The 14,030-nt window shown below is 40.9% G+C and overlaps 1 protein-coding gene across 2 annotated transcripts; it reads left to right on the top strand.

Annotated features, from left to right (window-relative positions):
• Window positions 1-469: 469 nt before the first annotated feature.
• Window positions 470-13,727, top strand: sgsm1b (small G protein signaling modulator 1b). Of its 2 annotated transcripts, XM_056404386.1 has the most exons (25): window positions 470-728; window positions 828-871; window positions 2,711-2,786; window positions 3,584-3,746; window positions 3,948-4,100; window positions 4,379-4,446; window positions 4,603-4,745; window positions 4,854-4,985; window positions 5,168-5,292; window positions 5,389-5,456; window positions 5,545-5,708; window positions 5,872-6,001; window positions 6,446-6,572; window positions 6,655-6,719; window positions 6,841-6,986; window positions 7,110-7,238; window positions 7,353-7,526; window positions 7,696-7,764; window positions 8,612-9,868; window positions 9,957-10,081; window positions 10,165-10,247; window positions 10,376-10,485; window positions 10,574-10,670; window positions 10,776-10,943; window positions 11,283-13,727. In XM_056404386.1, exons 1-25 carry the CDS (start codon window positions 722-724, stop codon window positions 11,369-11,371), a joined length of 3,912 nt encoding a protein of 1,303 aa, XP_056260361.1. In that variant the 5' UTR covers window positions 470-721; the 3' UTR covers window positions 11,372-13,727. The 2 variants fall into 2 exon arrangements, with proteins under 2 accessions (XP_056260361.1, XP_056260360.1); XM_056404385.1 differs by lacking the exon at window positions 470-728 and having other exon boundaries at window positions 809-871.
• Window positions 13,728-14,030: the final 303 nt, after the last annotated feature.

The following is a 14,030-nucleotide window of genomic DNA, read 5'->3' as shown; positions in this document are numbered from 1 at the left end:
CACACACACACACACAAACACACACACTAGGTCTATCTTTTCCCTGCCAACTGGGAATTTAGATAGTTTGTCTGTGCGAGTCCATTCATTTCAGTGCTTATGTGAATGGGAATAAAGAAATTAGCTTTTCTGTTTTCTGAAGCTTAATGGACACAGCTTCCTTCTCTTTTAATTTCAGGTTGTGCCTAGTATGTTTGTAGGCTATATGAATGGATTAATTCTTTCGGCAGTCTAATTGTTATAATTAATTTCTTGAGGCCTATAATTTGAGCAGAGTCTCTTTAGGTTTAATCATTAAATGTGTTTCACCTGTGGGAAAAATAATCAGGCTCATATGATTTTAATGGAAAATGGGACGAGGAAACTTTTTATGAGGCACCAAAATGTTTGAAATATTAATAACATTTTACATAGGAACAAAGACACACCTGGCATATTGTGATTCAGATGTGTGTGTGTGTGAGCGCGTGCTTGTGTGTCTGTGTCAGAGGGAGAATATGTGTGTAGGTGTCGGCGTTGCATGGCTTAATGTAAAGGCTACTGTGACTTTAAAGGGGTGTTGGTTCTCTGAGAGGTAGCAGATAGGTTTAATTTAGTCGCTAAGAACACATCGTACATACCGGAGCCTCTCCATCTTCTAACCGGTGTTGTCTACGTTGCTTTCAAGACATTCACCAGAAAAGCTGTGCGTGTCATCAGCCGCCACATCCTGCCTGGAGCGATGGGAGGTACGGTCGCCGTTATTATTTTCCTGTCGTGAGCCTATCATTATTAATTTCCGATACAGCATCTGATCAGCATATTCATTATGTTTTCTCCCGTGACAGAGGCCGAGACGCGCCAGAAATTGCTGCGCAATGTGAAGAAAGAGGTTCGCTGCATTTTATTTCCCTCTTGCTCATCACAGTTTATGTTTACTGGGCGCTGTAAGCTTAGACAATGTTTGTGTGTGTGTGTGTGTGTGTGTATGTGTGTGTGTGTGCATGTATGTGTGTGTATGTGTGTGTGTGTGTGTGTGTGTGTGTGTGTGTGTGTGTGTGTGTGTGGACACCGTCCATCGGGTCTGAGCCACAGACTACGCCACAGGCCTGTTTATCATTAAATATTACCGTTAATTTTGCATCATACTGAGAGTGGATGCCTTTAAGATGAGTGAAATTATATGCAGGTCTGTTTTTCACTGCTGGCGTAAGATGATGATGACGATGGTGGTGATGATGACGATAATACTGATGGTGGTGATGATGGTTTTATATCGGGAGGGGAAACACTACAAATCTAAGGAGCCGTGTACAGATTCATTTGTTTCTATCAATGCAAAACCTGTATTTATAATCATTTCCTGGGGTAGTCTCTCTCTCTCTCTCCCTCTCTCTCTCTCTCTCTCTCTCTCTGAGGAAATCATGGTTAAACTGACATTTCTGTAACACAACATCTTATTGTTCAGAACTTAAAGGTGTGACCTTGGCATCTGTTTCATTTGACATCTTAGAATGTGCTGTAGCAAACATTCAATGCCAAAAGACCACCTCAAGCTGGGTGTTTCATCACTGAATTATGAGCCATTTGGATATTACTCTACATAGGCATTAAGGAGAGCACACTGCAGACCCTTCCAAACTGCTCAGTGACTCTGTGATTCCCCAGGGAGAGAAAGCAGGATGTTTTATTCATTGCTGAGAAAGCCGGGTACTTCCAGGTTTATATCGTGTCCATGCACCCCCTCACCTGTGACTCACTGCCTCTCAAACATCCATGACTCTGATACCAGATCCCGCAGCAAGGAGGGGCTTAAGCTGTGAAATGTAGGTTTAAAGCCCATGATGAAACTGTGGGTTTTTTGATGAACCAAAGCTGAATTGTGAACGGGGATCTCTGGGTTTTTAGTAACATCCTTTATGATTCTACTACGTACTTGTTTAGATAAGGCAGTGAATTCCCATCTTACTCTATGATAGTACTGTTACAGTCCATTATTCTCTCATTCTGAGGACACACAGCACAGAACAAAATATCAATTTCAGTCAGGTTTATGAATACATGTTGCATTGTCAGCACACATAAATACTTGGAAGAATGTGACCTCCAGAATATTAGGGTTTACAAGTAAATTTGCTAACATGTAAGCGAATAAATACACCACAGATAGATCCAAGAAACAATATCTAAATATATTATCTCTATATATCTATATCTAAAATGTTAACCTCTAAAATTGTATTCAATAACATTTTAACAGACAGAAAACAGTAATATAATGTCGTCTGTGGATCTGGAGGACTTTCAGGTCTGAGAAAACAACCCTGGTGATGTCGTCAGGGTTATCCCAGGTTTGTCTTGGGGACTACAAATTTCTGAAAGAAAGCCTGCGTTATAAGCATGTTATTAAGATGTGTGTATTGACACACGGGGGGGGGGTCATCCACTGCGACACCAAGTTGCATTAGGGGAAGTGCAGTAGTTTGACAAATGGGACTAAAAATCTGGATATTTTGGCCTCTGCTGCATCAATAGTGACCATTGACTATTGTTTGTGCATGAAAATACTCAGAGTCAGAAGAAAGATTTTGTCTAGCTCCTTCATCATTGCCTCTCGTTAACATGTTCCCCCATTGCTTACTCGTGTGCTTCTTGTTTTGACTCTCTGTCACCTTACGTAACTGCATCAGGCAGATTTAGTTTTGTCTCACCGTGTACCTTTCTCTCTTAGGTGAAACAAATTATGGAGGAGGCAGTAACGAGGAAATTTGTGCATGCTGACAGCAGCCACATCATATCTTTCTGTGGTAAATGTTTCTTTTTTATATATATATATTAAAGCTACTGTGATTGCATTGTGTACTAAGCTACCTTTCCTGGTCAGCTTGTTCCAAACTTAAGGTGACATGAGCAGCGCCTTGTCTTTCAGCTCTAATTTTTAACATTAACTGAAGAATGGGTATTATGGGCCACACAAGGGGCTGCTATAAAGGAGGAGAGACGAGTATATATATATATATATTTGCCTAAAATAGTTCATCTTCACAGGACATACTGTATCCAACAGTACAGGTCACAGTATTGGTTACACATTTACATGTACTGTACAGAATGATGGCTGACATCACTTTGTGTCAAGCCCTCTCACCTCCTACGAGTTCGTCCTCACAGTGTAAAACGGTCCTTTACTGTCTGTTCAAGCAATGGAAATCCTCACGATTTATTTTCATAATGCTATTAGCCATGTCTGTTTCATGTTTAATAAGGTGGGTTGGGTGGTTTGTATTGAAGTAAACTAACACCCTTCAAAGGTGTTGATACTAACTAGGAGTGAGGCATGTGTGATTCACATCCCTCATATCCTAGCAACAGTAGACAGCGTTGGACAGGTTTGAGTATATTTCTACTTGTGCCACCTGTGCTTGCCTTTCACATGTTTTATTGTTTTGTTTTGTTTTTTGCAAAAACTATTAAGCCTTGAGGCTTTCTCAAAGAGGAAATTGTATTGTGCTCATGAGATCAAAACAAAACTCAAAGCCAAATACATTGGCTGAATCCAAACCAAATATTGAGTAATACTCTGTGTGTTTGTGTGTGTATATAGCTGTAGTGGAGGCCTGTGTGCTTCATGGACTGAAGCGCCGTATTGCAGGCCTGCTGTGCAGTAACAAGGTTGCAGCACTCTTTATGAAGGTGGCAAAAAGCTTTTCACCTGCTGAGGAACTCTGCCACAAGGTCCAGGAGCTGGAACAGCTTATTGAAAACAGGTGAAATTTTAAATCCTGCCCATGAGAGGCCAGTGACATAGAATCAATATATGCCTTCTTTCTCTTTCAATCTTGTCTATCTTTTCTACTTTTATGTGCCATATTGCATCTTAGTGCCCTGCTGTCCTATAGCCTACATGTGTTCCATTCAAACAACCGATACAGACATCTCATCTGTCAGGTTTCCTTTCTGGTTTTCAGCAAACAGAACAATTCCTCGGTGAGTAATGACCGCAGTCGGCAATCGAAGTTGGCCAACCTCCCTCCTCAGGCACTGAAACACCTGTGGATCCGAACTGCCCTGATGGAGAAGCTCCTGGACAAGATTGTCCTGTACTTGGTAGAGAACAGCAGGTATTGTTAAACATCAATTAATGCATTTCTGTGTCTCTGACTTTAGAACACTGTCTCGTCCTTTCAGTGCCATTATTTTGCCTTCAGCAATCCCCTGTAAGAAATGATTAGTCTACTTTGCACATTCTGTTACACACACTCTACAATATGTAAACATCCCATATTGTGTGGGGTTTTTTTTACAGATCTCCTCGACAGCCATGATGTGCAAACAGGAAGTCAGCGATCATTTTAAAATCCTATAATGCTCTACATTTTCTCAATCTTGTTTCCTGCAGTGCCTTCTATGAGAAAGAAGCTATGCTGATGGATCCTGTGGATGGACCAATTCTTGCATCTCTATTGGGTATATATAAACCTCACTAATCTGCACATGGTATGACACTGTACTACACTGTAACAGCTAAACCCTTTGCCTTGCTTTACTATACTAAATTTCAGTTTATACTATCAATAATACACATTTTGAAGATATGTGTTCTACTTTAATCTTGTTTTGCAGTTGGCCCCTGTGCTTTGGAGTACACCAAAGTGAAGACTGCAGACCATTTCTGGACGGACCCATCTGCTGACGAACTCGTACAGCGACATCGTATCCACAGCGGCCACTGTCGGCAGGATTCTCCCTCCAGACGACCTGCCCTGGTTAGACAGTCAACGACTTTGTTGATTTCACTGAAACGATCACCTATAAACTACCGTATATATTATCAGATGTGTAATACTTCTGATGTCATCCTAACTCTGTATCAGATCCAGAAGAGGCAGTCCAGCGGTAGCATGGACGATCGCCCTCTCATGTGGGTGAGGGAATACGTTGAATCACTCCACCAAAACTCCAGAGCCACACTTCTGTTTGGAAAGAACAATGTCCTGGTGCAGCCAGTGAGTGTATTTCTATTTCTTAATTATACAAGTCTAGTATCTGCTTTAAGTGAGTGAATATTGATATAAGGTTGTTCACATTCTGGGGGAACTTGGTGAATCTGTTGATTCCTACTCAAGTTATCCAAACAATATTACAATCAGACACGTTGTGATTTTAAAGCTCTCATTTGTGTGTGCAGAGAGATGACATGGAGGCGATCCCAGGCTACCTTTCTCTACATCAAACTGCAGATCTTATGACACTGAAATGGACGCCCAATCAGCTGATGAATGGCAATGTGGGGGAGCTGGATTCGGAGAAAAGGTTAGTTAGAGTGATAGAAGCCGACTGAGTAAGAGTAAGATCTTGTTTTTAAACGCTGCTGAATCAATGGCTCCCATTTGCTCGTCTTTCTTTCAGTGTTTATTGGGATTATGCCATGACCATTCGTTTGGAAGAGATTGTGTATCTCCACTGTCATCAGCAAGGTACAGTAATGCCTTCTTATATTACTGTATCCCGAGGAGGAGTTTGAAGTGTTGTTTATCTTGTTTCCCACTGTTTTAACCCCTCCAGTGAACAGTGGTGGGACAGTAGTTTTGGTGAGCCAGGATGGGATCCAGAGACCTCCCCTACATTTCCCCAAAGGAGGCCACCTCCTCCAGTTTCTCACCTGCCTGGAGACCGGCCTGCTACCTCACGGACAACTGGACCCGCCCCTCTGGAATCAGAGAGGAAAGGTCAGTGGGGACAGTGGATAATGCAAGACTTCTTTAGCCGTTTAAGCTCGATAACTGTTGCGATGATGCTGCATTTACCTGCAACTTTATTTGTTCTAACAATTCTTCTACTTCATGCACTGCTTATAGTTAGCTGTGCTACTGCGGCCTTTTCCATTCACAGGGAAAGGTTTTCCCCAAATTGCGAAAGAGGAGTCCACACGGCTCATGTGATTCTGTATCAGATAAGGAAGATGATGAAGCAACCGATTATGTGTTTCGGATCCTCTTTCCTGGCAATCAGATGGAGTTCAGTGAGTGTTTTTAATCTGTCTGTTTTTCCTCACTCAGATAATCTAATGAAAACTCATCATAGATTACATCTGCGATCAGCTCTTAAAACTGAACTGAATGAATTAGACAACTTCAGTTTGGATAAATCTGTTTTCCCCAGGCATACATTCACTGTACGCCTTTCTAATTCATTTTCTCTCTCTTATGTTAAATTTATACATTTATTTTCTTTTTCCTGCCTGTTTAGTGCCTGTGTGTCCATTTCGCATTATAGGAGACTTTGCATGGACATAAAGTAATTTGTCTGCCACATCTCCATCTTCATCCTCTCACTTGGTTTGTTTTTTCCCATGTTTTTTTTCTTCATTTTCTTATTTTCAGACATGCACCAATTTCATCTGTTTTTACTTTCTTATGATGTTGATAGTAGCAGCAGTAATGATTAGGGCTATTATGCTGTTCAGTGGCTCTAGAGCTGATGGACCAGGGTGTGAACATGTGGCAACCAACCCCCAGGAAGTCTTCGTGCTCCTCTTGCTCACAAAATGGCTCTTCTGATGGCTCTCTGCCTAATGGCTGTAATCAAGAGAGGTAATTATTTCCCAGGGACAGGCTCAAATCTATATTCAGATTATTCTACTTGACTAAGTTTTCCATTTTCCCATTCTACCAGGGCTCCCTTAAAGCTCCTCTGTGACACCATGAAGTACCAGATAATCTCCCGTGCTTTCTACGGATGTGAGTACAAACAACTGAAGGTTAACTTTGATTGATTTGGAAATAATTTCATTCAAATGGATTGTTTCTTGGTGAAACAACAGTTCTTATCAATATGAAAATGTTTTTCTTTCCTCTCCAGGGCTTGCATACTGCCGTCATCTGTCAACAGTCCGTACCCACCTCTCTGCTCTGGTGAACACCAGTATAGTTGACCCTGATGTGCCCTGTGATGCCCAAGGAGGTCTCTCTGTGGAGGTGTGGGGCAGGTTCCTCAAGGACAGCTCTGTAAGAATCACACCTGAGCAACAGGCCATAAAATATATTTTTTGTTTGTAGTTATTTGAATGGTTCTTATTGAGTGTGTGATTTCAGTGTGAACTAATAAATAATTAATGTATTTTTGTTCAGGCCTATGAGGAGAAGGAGATACACAGGCTTGTGTATTTTGGTGGTGTGGCCCCTTCACTACGCAAAGAGGTCTGGCCCTTCCTGTTGGGACACTACCAGTTCACCATGACTCAGAAATCCAGGCTGGAGGTATTTCGATATTCTGTCAGACTGGCAAAGTATGGTAGTGTGTAATATATACAAATACATGTTGACACCGTTGAATATGTCACAGTCTTTGTTTACACAAAGTTCCTGTGTCAGATTGATGAGCAGATGCGGATCATGTATGAGCAGACTCTGAAGGAGTGGCAGGGCTGTGAAGCCATTGTCCGTCAGAGGGAGAGAGAGAAACATGCTGAGGCTCTTGCCAGATGTTCGTCCGGAGCCAGTGTGGAGAGAGGACCAGTGCAGCGGGACTCCACCATCAGTACAGATGCAAGTTTGATGTTTTAGCATAAAAATGTGCCGCGTTATGTAACTATTATCAAAATAGACGCAACATGAAAGGGAACATTTTATAGTAATATGATTATTAAATTTATAAGTAACTTGGCTGACAGTTCTGCTGCTATTTGTCTCTTGTGTTATGCTTTTTCCACCGCAGTCGTCTCTGAGTAGCAGCTCAGATCAACAGAACACCCACTCACAGAGTGATTCCAGCAGTAGCGCACAGGTAGTTTTTCATAAGCATGAACATCTACAATAATAATAGATCAATCCAGTGTTTTTGCATGTTTTAGCCCAATTATTACAATTGATTTGTAGTTAACAAGTTCCATTTTCCACAGCATCTATTACATTTTAGAATGGCAACCGTTGGCCTCCATTAATTTTAAAACACTATTAAAATTGATCCACTGAAACTTTCTTGCAATAGGTAAATAATCAGTGTTATTTACCTGTTGTATTATTATTAGTATTAGTGAACAAAACCGATAAAGGTGCTAGCTGAAATGCCAGAGGTTCACCAAAGTCCAGTCGTCAGTTGATGATGAGATATTTCTCCGGATAAGTAAAGCCGTTGACCTGCAGGTGGTGCCAGAGGAAAAGTCCGGGGCTCACCTACATTATTAGTTGTCATCATCTGGGAACATGAATGTCTGTTCAATATGTTGTAGGAATCCATTAAGTAGTTGCTGAGATATTTCAGTCTAGGACAAAGTAGTGGACTGACCTAAGAACCGACCAACCAACTGATATTGCCATCTCTAGAGCCAATCTAATAGAGAGGTTGAAAAGTTTCCTCTCCAATGTTCCAAATGTTCATTGTGATGGATTACACATTACATCCTATGCATGTTTCAAATCTCAAAGTGATTTTATCTGGAAATGAAATGAATGGAACCCAAACGCTGCCCTGCTTGGTTGGTCGGGAATTTTTCAGCAGTAATGTAGAGTGATTGTGATTTGTACACTAATGGGCTAACACGTGCAAAAATTCTGGTGTAATCCCTCAACATTAGTCCATCACAGTGCTGTTGAAATGTGCTGCATGTTCACCACTTTTCTTTGGTTACCAGTTATTTGGATCAGTCGAGGCAGTGGATCAGATTGAGTCTGGGCCCAGGCCTGAGGAAGGAGAAGTCAAGCACAGCAGTCCAGTGAAGGATATATCAAATGGTACTGCGGACTCGCTACAACTTCCCTCCCTAAACCCCTCCTCTCCAGATCTGTCAAATCAACATCCAGGTTCAGAAAATAGTCCTCCTGTAACAGAGTCAACTGTTGGACCTTCAACATCTCAGCCATCAGCTGAAGCATCAGAAGTCTTGAATGAGAAAATTACAACTGGATCACAGCCAGAAGGAACAGATGTTATGGACCCAGCAGCCAAGGACAAGATTTCAGAGACGGAAAAGATGGAGACAGTTTCAGAACATGAGGCAGCTGGGGAAACTGGAAGCAGTAGGTCAAAAGAGACATCTGAAGCTGAAGAAAAACCTGAAGAGGAAGAAAAAGATATAACAACAAATGAACAATCTAAAGATTTAAAAGAGGTAGACACAAATATGAATATAAGATCTGCTCCAGAGAACACTAATGTTCTAAAGCTGGAAAAAGAGATTCATAATGAATATTTCCAGGCACCTCCACTTGGGCAGACCTTGACTTTTCAAGTCCACAAGAGCAAAGACTTGGAAATGGAGCCATTATCTCCACCTACAGCAGAAAAAGATACTAATCATCAAATTGAGATTTCTGTAAAACCTGAAACGCCTTCTGAAAAGAACACATCACAAATGATCAAGAGCTGTGCCACAGAGTCAGAAAGAAAGGAAGCTGAAGCAACAGTTTGTGACTTGGCTGAAACCAAAAAGGACAAAGCTGCAGAAATTCCCTTTGATAAACCTGGTACAAATTCACCAGTCAGACAAGTATTGAACGCTCTCCAATCAGCGTCGAGGGGGAGCCTTTCATTATCGCCCCATTCTCGGCAGTCTCCGGACACGGCGGATTCAGATGACTCTCCATCTGCCCTGGAAATGGAGGACATTCCTGCAGGGATAACATGTGTGAACTCTGAGGATATTAAGGCCAGGCCTTTGGCAGGCCTTGCCGCACCACCAATCTCCCTGGCACAAAGAGAGAAGATGGCATCCGAGGGCCTTGTCCTAGATCACCATCTGGACACAGCTTGTAACACCAGTCCTGAGGGCACCGACCTGGGCCTCTCTGAAGATGAGCCTGAGATGGAGAATGTGCTCACTGAACCAGAGTCCGGAGATGTGGGAGGAGACACCAAACATGATGAATCCTCGGAGGGACAAACCTATTCTGTAAGCATCACGTGTGACAAACAGGCATACTTCTTCTTTTTTTATTCATAGACATATACTAACTGAATTCACTATTATTTTTTTTTAGCAAGAAATACTGGACATGTACTTGATCAACTTACATCGCATTGACAAAGATGTCCGACGTTGCGACAGAACATATTGGTACTTCACTCCTGAGAACCTGGAGAAGCTGCGTAACATCATGTGCAGGTAAATGTGTCGCCAATGCGAAATATATCTGAGGTTTGTTTGTGAGAGAAACCAACACTATGATAAAAATCTTGTCTTCGTAGTTACGTGTGGCAGCATCTGGATACAGGTTACGTCCAGGGCATGTGTGACCTGCTGGCTCCTCTACTGGTTATCCTGGACGATGGTCAGTGAAACTTATGTGCAAACTCTGTCTATCAGCTTTGCAGAAGCTGCAAGAAGCGGCTTGTTAAAAGTGTGTGTGTGTGCCTGCGTGTGTGTGTGTGTGTGTGTGTGTGTGTTTGTGCTTCCCAGAGGTCATGGCTTTCAGCTGCTTCACTGAACTGATGAAGAGGATGAACCAGAATTTTCCTCACGGAGGTGCCATGGACTCTCACTTTGCCAATATGCGTTCTCTCATCCAGGTATGTACATGTATACGAACAAATGCATATTAATGCATATTCAAACAAGCTGGAGGGTAATGATTGCATTTTGTTTTTATACCTTCAGATTCTGGACTCTGAGCTGTTTGAACTGATGCAGCAGAATGGAGACTATACCCACTTCTACTTCTGCTATCGCTGGTTTCTACTGGACTTCAAAAGAGGTAAATGCGGGCATCATGATTATTTGCTTAAATCACTCACATTAAATCACGCACACAACATGATGCTGCATATAATCAGAGTTCTTGCTGGTTTTTTTCGAACAGAAATGGTGTATGATGATGTGTTCTCTGTGTGGGAAACCATCTGGGCCGCCAAGCACACCTCCTCCGAGCACTTTGTGCTCTTCATTGCTCTGGCACTTGTGGAGATGTATAGAGACATCATCCTAGAAAATAACATGGACTTCACAGACATCATCAAGTTCTTCAATGGTAAGAGGAGATGATAAATACACATGCTACAATATAGTGAAAGTAGTACTGAAAAACTATTACCAGATCTTATTCAGAAATACACCAGGATGATAATAATAATAATAATAAGAAGAATTAAAACTAATAACCAGTTGAAGCAAAGTAAACCATTTGGTTAAGATGATATTTCAGCTGATAATGTAGAGCCATCTCAAAATAGACATCAAATGTCTACATAACCTTTTCTTGTCAAATGCACTAATTTACCCTGTATTAAGGAATTATTATTATTATTATTATTATTATTATTATTATTATTATTATTAAGTCACAATGATTTTCAAATTCTCTTCTCAGAAATGGCAGAGCGACACAACGTCCCCCAAGTCCTGATGATGGCTCGAGACTTGGTCCACAAAGTTCAGACTCTCATAGAAAACAAGTGATGCACGATGCTGCTGTAAAACTCCGATGATCATAGATTGTTTCAGGATACTGACACAACCACATGAAAGTCATGTATTCAAGAGGAAAGGAATTGATGTAAATGAAATGCATTGGTAAGTGCGGGAAAGATAATAAAACTGCTCATTATTCTAAGATCATATAACAACTTATCTCCACTTGCCCCTTTCTTTAGTCAGGAGATGCAAGTATTGCCAGTACATTTATTTTAAAAGTGTTATTGTTCAACTAGTGAATGTACCCTTGTTGAAACTGCTTCAGGATGTTATTTATTTTTGCCTTAAACTTAGCTATTTTTTCAGGGATACAGCAACCAAATTCTTCACTGTATTGTTATTCTTAAAAGTTAATTTTGTTAAGTTATACCTACCATACTTCATACCATCTTGCGATACACTTGAATATATTTTAAGTATTATTATTTTTGCTGAAATTGTAGCTGCCATGGTTGAACATCTTGTGATACACTTGAATATGTTCAGTATTAATATCTGGCTTTATTAGATGATTTGGTTTCGTAAACATTAGAGGTACTGCCGACCAAGCTGTGGTTGGTTAATTCTAGATTGTGTCAAAGTAGCATGTGTGGTCACTGGTTTGCTTCTTGAGGACCTCCTGCAGGCCTTTCTGAGGCTTGATGGCTCTCTTTCTGTGTTTGCCTCTGATGCACACAAGCTAGCAGGATATCCTGCCACCTTTCCACTGAAACATGTAAACTCTGTGCAGTCCGGCATGATTGCACATAGTTTACATACACAGTATTACCATTTCCTCCGTCCCCCCAGTTCTCATACTGTGTGCTCCTTCCGTCTTGCACCTCCTCTATGCATCTGATGGTTTATTTTGAGCTGATAGTGGTACACTCGGTGGCATGCAGTAAAGGCAGTGTGGTTCCTTTGGGCTCTGCACTTCCCTCTTTTACTTTCCCCCTGAAGAGTTGCATAGTTTTCTGCCTCAGTCCTGCCCTGCAGATCTACAGTTGGTTGCCTTGTCTTTCACACACTCTGGTCAGCTCCTTCTAAATGCCAAGGCTGGCAACAACATTCACAGTAATTGTTACCATTTCCTGGGGTAACTGTGCATTTCTCTTCACTATTACCTCAAGATTTCCATGATCGTACCTGTTAAAAAAACGGTTACCTTCCATTTATGGCTGATACCAGAATCCCATTCACAGGTCCACTTTGGCCATTTCTTGTGCACCTTCCTCAGTTACATTTTGTGCCCTGTACAGTTATTTTTTACCCGGAAAGGCCCTTCCACGCTGATGGGTTTACCTATTTCATTTATTCATTTGAAAGGACAGTCAAGTTGTGCTCAGCCTGCTCAATTGGCTCTGGTGCCCTCCATTTCCTTGGAGAGCTCACTTCTTGGCCAGACAGTAATGGTCACCAGATTTACTGCTGCCCACCTCTTGGCTTGAGTGAACGCATTAACTCCACACTCAAGAGTTTCTGTTTGTTTCACTGTGCACCGTGCTGCTCAGACTGTCATAACTTGCTGCTTGGAAAATGTGATCTTGATAAAAAAAACCCTTGTCAGGGTTTCACAGCCTTGTAAGCACTGGAAGTATTACATTTAAGGGTCACTTCAGTGATAGCTATTTAGTGGTATGTAGCCATGGATATAATCTTTGTTGTATGTGTGTACGTTTTGAGATATGCACCATTGAATCTTCTGCCCCCAACCTAAGACATTGGAGGTGAACGGAATTTTCAAATGTTGAAAATTTCATACAACCTTTAATGGCAATGAGTCTTTATATTGAGACTATCTCATAGAAAGCAATCGCAGTGAAATCCCAGTAACGTGAATCTAATCTGTTTGTCAGAAATTTCACATATTTAGAGATATCTCAAAATATCAGCAGGTGAAAATATATATCTACCAGTCTACACACCAACAGAGATAAGTCAGAAAATATATTTTATTGCTGCCACTCACGGTTGCAAAATAGCCAAAGCACACCCATGTTTGGTTCACTGTGGCTTAAATTCCACTGCTTTGATATCACTGCTAACGTGTCTCCACGTGATCTTCAAAAACATGCCTGAGTATTGCTGTTTGTGTATTGCTGTGTGTGTTGTCAGAAGATTTACTGTATACAATGTGTTAAAAAGGAACGGACTTATTGTACAAAAAAAAAAAAACCAAGCTAGTACATATTTATTAAATGCAATACAATGTCTGTACAGTATATGGGCTTTATCTGATTATAATGAACAGAAAGATAAAAGTATGCCATTGGAAATAAATATATTTTTATTTTCTGTGTCTTCTCAAATTGTCACCTGGTATAATTAATTTGTTGTGTATTAAAAAATATTATATTTTGCATCCCATGTGCCTCGTGTATCCTTCCAGAAAATGTTTGAACACTTCACAATTTTATAAGTAACGAAAAATACAGTTACACACTAATTTCAAACTGTCTCATATAAAAGTGATATGTAAGAATACAGATGCTGCATCCATCCAGAACACTAAGCATCAACCATATTAAATATCTTTGCTCCCTACATCTTTGAAAGGCCGGGTCATTTCTGGTCTTTAAAGAATTGGTTCAGAATTGTTGAAGTCACTCACATTCCCATATTTACATTATAAAAGTTTTTGGTGTCTATTTGTTTCTCTTCTCTA

Source organism: Seriola aureovittata, chromosome 18, assembly GCF_021018895.1.
Source record: "Seriola aureovittata isolate HTS-2021-v1 ecotype China chromosome 18, ASM2101889v1, whole genome shotgun sequence".
Lineage (NCBI taxonomy): Eukaryota > Metazoa > Chordata > Actinopteri > Carangiformes > Carangidae > Seriola > Seriola aureovittata.
This window is presented reverse-complemented; position numbering and strand designations above follow the sequence as displayed.